Genomic DNA, 7,828 nt, shown 5'->3' with positions numbered 1-7,828 from the left:
AAGCATGTGGTGCAGGGGAGGACTGTCATGGCCGGTTCAGGGCCCAGAAACCTGGTTCACAGTTACCAGTTGTCAACATTTTGGAGCGCACACAGACATCTGGGGGAGATCCCAGGATGCCACACACTGGAGCTGGAAATCTGCACCTTCCAGACCGTCTCCCGTAGGTTATTCCCATTATTGGTTAGCCCCAAGCTAAGTAATTGTAGTAAAGAGGAAATTATAGACCAGTATCTTTTTGAAGATACAATCGAGACAAGCAGATGCCAAGATTAAAAGCAAGGCTTTCTAAAACCCTGCACAGAACACAAGACAGCAGACTGGTGTCTGGCTTACATCACAGTAAGACATGTGCAAAGAGCTGAGTAGGGGGTCAGAGACCTGGGTTTGAATCTTAGCTCTGCAACTGAAGAGTTGGGTGATTTGGGGGAAGTTATTTCACTTCTTGGAAGACCATTTTGCTCATCTGTTAAACGGAAATAATAACTTCTGGATTAGTGGTGGGCACTAAAGGAGAGAGTCCTCGAAGACTCTGGCTCTGTGCCCGGTGCTGCCCGTCCCCCTCTTGCCTCCTGTGGGAACCCCATCTGAACACTCCCGGGAGGTGTGCCAGGCGAGCCAGGCTCCTCTGTGATTGGCAGCTGGTAAGCAGAGGCAGGAGCACTGCATTTGGAGTCAGTCAAACCTGTGTTTACACAGCTGACACTTGTTGCTGTGTGACCTTGGGCCACTCTGAGCCACCGTTTCATCATCTGTAAGATGGGGGCTAAATAAGACAAGGTCTCTTGAGTGCCTGCCAGAGGAGGCTGCGGTGACCGAAGCTCTCCTTGTTCTTCTTGTTGCCCTCCCCCCATGACACTCAGGGGTGTGCCCACCCTGACCTGTCTGAATCTCCCCCACCCACCCCATCTGGACATTGGTCTAACCTGGTGGTTTCCAACCCTGGCTGCACATCTGAATCACCGTGGGAGCTGTAAAATGCTCTCTCCCAGGCCCCCTGTCCAGAGGTTCTAATGTAATTGGTCAGGGGTGCAGCCTAGATATTGGGATTTTTACAACTTTCCAGGTGATTTTAACATGCAGACAAGGTTGAGAACCACCAGAGCATTCTTCAAAGTCCCAAACTTGCCAGAGGCTCAGCCTTTACGCAGGGTCAGAGTCACTCTCACTGGGGAGATCAAATACAGGGAGCAAAGCTGAGTTCTCTCCAGTTCAATCAAGTGCTCCCAGTTTGCTTAAATAATTCATAGCCATTTCTTCCCTTGAAGCCTCAACTATGGTGTGCCCTGAGGGCAGGGAACCAGGCAGCTTGTTAACTTTATGTTACTCTGTGAGGAAAGGTAGAAAGGGCTTCTCCTTGAAGCAAGGCCTGACTACCAGCTCAACACTAATTCTCTGACGGGACTCTGGTCCAAGTTCAGCCAAAGCCGGGGGTGGACAGGGCTGAAACTCAGACTGGGCTGGGACCGGAGTCCCAGCAGATGCTTCATGAGTGAGGTCTTGGTGCCAAAGTGCTGGGCAGGGAAAACTAATTGCAGAGCCCACTGTTTAAAGGGTCCATGGCTCTAGAGGCCTGTTTCAATGTGCATCTTTTAAGCACTCCCATTCCTGGCCAGATTCATGTGATCAGAGGGTAATTAGAGATCATCCGCACCCATCCATCCACCCGTTGATCCAGCCACCCACCCATCCATCCATCTACCCATCCATCTATCCACTTGTCCATCCTTCTACCCACCCATGCATCTACCCACCCTCCCAACTATCTACCCACCTATCTATCCATACATCCATCTATCTATCCACCCACCCATCTATCTATCAACCCATTCACCCCACCATCCATCCATATTTTTCTCCATCCTTTCCGCATTCATTCATTTGTTCACAACATGGTTATTGTGTAACTACTATGTGCCGGGCACTGTTTTAGGAGCAAGGCATACAGGGTAAATGAGTAGACAAAATCCCTGATTACAGATAACTCGCACTCTATTTGGGAAGACAGACAATAAACAAGTAAACAAATACATGTACATGATACTTTTAGATAGTAATAAAGGTGAAGAAGAGAATACACCTGCAGTATGTGACAAAGAGGCTGGGAAAGGTAATTCCAGGGCACTTGAGTTGAGAGTAGGCCAATAAGTGGGACCCAGCCATTTGAATGATATTACAGGTGGAGGCTACAGCAAGTGCAAAGGTCCTGAGGTGGGAATAAGTCGTGTGTCTGAGGAAGAGCAGGAAGGCGAATGCCTGGAGCAGAGACAGCAAGGGTGAAAGAGTTAGGAGATGAAGTCAGGGTGATCAGTGTGGTGATCAGCATGGTCCAGGTCACGTGGGACCCCGTGGACAGAAGAGAGGAGTCTGGTTTATTCCAGGCTCTAAGGAAAGCCAGCGAGAAGGGGGACATGCATTTCTAGCTCTTCTGGCTGCTGTGTGGAGAACTGTCTGGAGGGCAGAGGGGAAGCAGGGAGTCCAGTTTAGAGGAATAAGGCAGGAGAGTTTAGGTCAAGGTGGTGGCAGAGTGGATTCAACTTGCTCAACTTACTTTATGGGGAAACTGGAGGCCAAGGCCTGCCCAGTGCCTTTTTGTTAGTTGGGCTCAAGGTATCTGTTGATGGGCTGTGGATTTCCTAACCCTCTTCCCAACAGCTCGGGCTGACTCCCCCCTCTGCCCTAAAATCTCCCCCTCTTTGGAGGGACTCATCTCAGCCTACCATCCCTCGTTCATTCCACACCTGAGGACTGCACACTGGTGCCAGTTCTGCCAATTCTGTGCTGTGTGGCCTTGGTCAAGTGTCTTCCCTTCTCTGGGCCTTGGTTTCCATCCACATAAAAAGAAGGAGCAAAACTGGATGCTCCACTGAAGGATGGCTCTCCCAGCCTGGACATGCTAATTATGTCATCTCCAGTTTGGCAGGAAGATGGCTGAGGATTTCACATTGGCAGCCTCCCTTGGAGGCCGCAGCCCACAGTCTGGCTGCATTCTGGGCTCTGATACGTCAACTGAACCACAGACACCGTGGGGGTGGTGGATTTTTGAACCCCGGTTTCTGAATCAGACTGTCACTTCCTATGAGACCTTGGACAAATGACTTAACCTCCCTGAGCGTGGGTTTCACATCTGTAAAACAAGGGTGCCAACACAGTCCCAATTTCAGGACATTTGGGAGAAGTCACGCAACAGGGGTGTCAAGTGGCTGGCTGGGAGGGGACTGTCTTGTCATTCTCCTTGCCAGCTTGTAACAGGGCAGACAGGAGCAAGCTCTGCTGCTCTGGCGCCCCACTGCCCCCAGCGCTCGGGGACCTGAGCAAGAGCCGGTGGCTAAAGACCGACTGCCTATGAAGCATCCCTCGCTTGTCTTACCTCCAAGGCTTCGTAGTACATATTTTTAGCCTCCATGTCTGTCTTGGCTGACATCAACCAGGATTTGATCAAATATTCATAAAAACTGTCGCCGAGTCCTCCAACCGAGACGTGGTCTGTGAGGGGAAGGAGGACAAGAACGTTATCACCATCTGCCGCCAGCTGCTGGCGGGACCAAAGGGCATGGCTCGCGCCCCACCGCAGTGGCCCCAGTGCTGTGTGCGGGTGGGGAGCGGGCATCTAATCGGCAGCCGCTGAAGCCCGACTGGGGGCTGGGAGGAAGATACCGCCTGCGGCTCGGAGGAAACCGGGGCCGTCTTGAGCACACGTGCACAGGCTCAACCACGTGTATAAATCATCTCACTTTAGAGGCTGAGGACAGCAGGGCCTCTCGTTATTAACTGCAAATGAGTTGCATTTCTTTAAAACAATAATTTGGTGGCAAGGAGTGCAGAGACTTTTATTACCCAGTGACAAACATGGTAATTAATGCTGGGCAGCTTCATAAAGGCCACGGAGAGGAGAAATAAAAGCCTTGATTGAGTTGGTCGGACCCTCCAGCACAGAACCACGCTGGCAAAACCGAGCTTAAGTTTGGCAAATTGGGATAAATGGAGTTCAAAGGAGTGGGGGAGGGAAGAATCGGGCTTGAAGACCCTCTGTCTGCCCTGGGGGCATCTGCCTGGCGGACAGTGGACCAGCCAAGGCCTCCCGGAGTTGCCAAGGAGCAGGGCCTCTCCCGTAGTGGCTGAATGGAGGGTCTCCCTACCCAGGGCTGTCCCAGGAGGAAGACGGGTTCCCGAGGAACACCTATCAGCAGAAGCAAGGCAGAAAATGCTTCACTTATGTGCTTGGAAAATAAACGATGGGGAAACATAAAGGTGTTTAATAGGCTTAACAAAGAACAAACTTCAGTTCTCTGTTCTGATTCACTCCAGCAGAGAGACAGACAGAGGAAGGTAAATGGGGGTGGAGGAAAGGGCGGAGTGTTTTTAACTGCTCTGGACAAGGAGGGGAAGAAAGAGGAGGGAGGGAGAGCGGGTGGGGGAAGAGAGGAAACACATCAACAGCTACCATTCACCGAGTGTCTTCCGTGGGCTAGGAGCTTTACTGTATTAATTATAACTTTATCTTCCCAAGAACCCTGCAAGATGAGCACTATTCTTTTTTTTTTTTTTGTCTTTTTTCGTGACCGGTAACGGGATCACAACCCTCAGTGTCGCGCCGGTACTGCGACCGGCAACGGAATCACAACTCTCCGTGTCGCACCCGCACCGCGCTCAACCAGTGAGCGGACCGGTCTCTATATGGGATCCGAAACCTCGGCGGGAGCGCCACCGTGCTCCCAAGTGCCGCACTCTACCGAGTGCGCCACCGGGCCGGCCCAAGATGAGCACTATTGACCCCATTTCCCCGATGGGAAAACTGAGAATGAGCCTAAATAGCCTCCCAAGGCCACATGCTGGTGAACAGCAGAGTCCTCGCTACCTGCAGCTGTGCACAATCAACCAGAGAGTGAAAACAAAACAAGTGCGACGAGAGAGGGACCAGAGGACAAAGGTAAAGACAGGTGGGAACCAGGCAAGGGGGTTGAGAGGAGGCCAAGCACACAGTAAACCGGCCCTTCGGGTCCCCTACAGTCCCTATCCATCAATAAGTCCTGGTCTAGAAAGGGGTCAGGGATGGACAAGGGCTTGCAAAAAACTAAAACAGACAAGATAAAGGGTGAGTTTCGGTGGGGAGTTGAGAGGGGTTCGTGTGGGCTGGACTTGGCTAAGGTGACGAGGGGAGAAAGAACCAGCTCAGCGTCCCGCCCCCCATCATCCCCGGGTGGAGGGCACAGCCTGAGTAAGGACAGAGGGGCCGGCCGGGGAGCTGAGGGTGCGTCCCGGCAGCAGCTCTGTGCAGAGGGGCGGGGGGAGGCTGGAAGGCAGACTGGGTTGGCTTCTGCTTAAAGCCCTTGACACCTCTCCACCGCCCAGGAGCGGGGGCCCTGTCATCTCCAGATCATCTCCTGCCCTGCCTCCTCTCATGATTTTCTCCACCACCCAGACATCTGTAGCTCCCGGCCTTTTCCATGTAACCTCTCACCGGTGCCTTGGCTGGGGCTGACCCTGGGCCTGCAATGCCCTTTCCCACCCTGCCTGGCTGCCGCCTCCTCGTCTGCTTTGCCTCAGTTCGGGCGTCCCCTCCTCAGAAAGGCTTTCCTCGGCGCCCTGTGGGGGGGCTGCGGGATTGAGTGAATAGGGCACGTGCTCGTGTGGGAAGCGCTCAGCGGTGCTCTCACCAGTGCGGGCGTCTCGCCGCCGGGTGCTTCTAGTATTGCACTATACGTGTGTCTGTGGCTCTGTCGCCCCCGCTAGACTGTGAGCTCTTTGTGGGGAGAGACCGTGCATGATTCATTCTCTGTGCCCAGCACCTACATGGCACAGAGATGCCCAGCGAGATCTGAACAAATAAGGAGGAGGCAGGTTTGGGCTGTGCTGGAAGGGCCTCAAATGCCAAGCCAAGGAGCCTGGCCTGCATCATAGGATTGCAGTGTGTGTGTATGACAGGTCCAGGGCTTCCACTGGCAGGGACATGCAGCAGAAGGTTCCATGGTGTTTGAGACATGACTCCTCCTGGGGATATGTGCAGAGCCTCTCAGGGGGACTTGACCGAAGTGGACAATTTCATGAGGAGGTCCCACTGCTCTATAGCTAGTGTGAGTGTGAGCATGTGTGTCCCCCATCACTGCGTGGTGCGCCAGGAGAAGCACAGGAGGGGGGAATTAGGAGATGTAGATCTGCATTAGCTTAGGGCAGTCATTACCCATTCTGGGCTTCAGTCTCCCCGTCAGCAAAATTTGAGAAGGGGAATACTAGTCAGTGTCCATGAGTCCTATAGCAGAAACAGGCTCTGCCAGGTCCTGCCTGTGTCAACACTGTCATCACACCAGGCAGCAGGAAGCTGAGCCACAGCCTGGGAATCGGTTGGCATGAAGCTGGAGGAGCTGGAGGCTGGTGCTGGTGGCAGCTCACTCCTGTACCTGCTGGGGAGCTGCAGACCTGCCACACCCCTCCCACTGAAGGAGGTGTGGGATTCAGGCAGCAGACAGGAGGACAAATTATGCAGGGACTGAGCTGAGGGGCTGGTGACCCCTCCTTGGCAGCTCTCTGAGCTGTAAGTGGGTTGGTCTCAGGGTTGTTTCATCTTTGCCTGAAGCCATCAGGAGCCTGGTGGATTTATCCTGGGTGTGAAGTCTTAGTGGCAGGGGAGGGTCATAGGCCTCCCCTGTTACCCTGAAGCTCAGCTTCAAGGAGGAGCAGGAAGCAGGCAAATGCAGAGGCCTGGAAAATTGGAATGCAGCCCTAATTCTTCCTTTGCCTCTCTAAGCTGCAATTTTTGTGGCTGCAAATGGGCTAAACAGTCCCTGCCTGTCCTGCCTACAGGCTTTTTCTGAGGATTCAAGGAGAGAAAATAATGTGAGTGCACTCAGCTTATGCAGATGGCAATGTTATCATCTGCTGAAAAAATATACACGCACCCCACAAAGCCAACAAAAAACACAGGAAACCTGAGATGACCCAGGCTCTGGGAAGAGGAAGGCAGGAGCCCAGATGAGCAGGGCTTATAACCTTCCCTCTGCTCTTTAGCAGGCTATGGATTCATATTTTATTAACATGAAACAATTTCCCATATGTGACCAACTTTGCCCAGTTCTGCGCTCCCGGCACAGCCTGAAAAGAAAATTATGCTCCTCAGCAGAGGCTCCCGTCTGCCAAGGTAATTGTTTAGCTGGGAAGCTGCACCCCTCTCACCTCTTTTTATGGGTTTTGCTGCATTGTCCTGGAGCAGCTAAGGCCAGCAGAGTAGTTTATCTCCTTACCCAGTCAGGCCTTGCAATTAAAAGCAGCAACAGCTATCGAACTGTCCCTTCCTGTGGCTATAATCTGCAATTCAAGCCTTCGTTTTCTCCCTGCACTTTTGGGTTTGGTAGTGTGTTTTGGTTAAAAATACTCTGCATTTCTGTAAGTGGTTTTTGCAGGAAGCCACTTGGGGTGAGGTCATCACTGGGGAAGATTCCTGGGTTGAGTTTTCCGGGCCTCATGGACCTGCAGATGGTTGAGGCTTGAGTTGGAAGGAAAGGCTGCTGTTTCTCCATAGTATCCTTGCTGCTGGCTGGCCCTCCGTGCCCTGCCTGTGTCATTCCCATTTGGAACGACCCAGACCATCTTTGAAGACTGAACTCAAATCTGTTTCATGCAGCCTTGACCATTACTCCTATGCCCCTACTTGACACACAAGGAAGGTATCTCACCTTCTCCCATTTTGCAGGACAGAAAACCAAGTCTTAAAGAGATAAATTAGGGCCGGCCCGGTGGCGCACTGCTACAGTGCGCCGCTTGGGAGCGCAACGGCGCTCCCGCCGAGGGTTCGGATCCCACATACAGACCGGTTCCCGCTCACTGGCTGAGC

The 7,828-nt window shown here is 52.7% G+C and overlaps 1 protein-coding gene across 1 annotated transcript in view; it reads right to left on the bottom strand.

Annotated features, from left to right (window-relative positions):
• The window catches only part of MAN1C1 (mannosidase, alpha, class 1C, member 1), a 169,919-nt gene that overhangs the window by 16,145 nt on the left and 145,946 nt on the right, over positions 1–7,828 (bottom strand). The window contains exon 8 of the mRNA XM_008572164.1: positions 3,371–3,486. Within this exon, the coding sequence (XP_008570386.1) occupies positions 3,371–3,486 (116 nt within the window). The remainder of the gene's footprint in view (positions 1–3,370; positions 3,487–7,828) is intronic.

Source organism: Galeopterus variegatus, unplaced genomic scaffold (assembly GCF_000696425.1).
Source record: "Galeopterus variegatus unplaced genomic scaffold, G_variegatus-3.0.2 Scaffold761, whole genome shotgun sequence".
NCBI classification, from domain to species: domain Eukaryota; kingdom Metazoa; phylum Chordata; class Mammalia; order Dermoptera; family Cynocephalidae; genus Galeopterus; species Galeopterus variegatus.
Note: the sequence above shows the minus strand (reverse complement) of the source record. Positions and strands in the feature narration are given on the sequence as shown.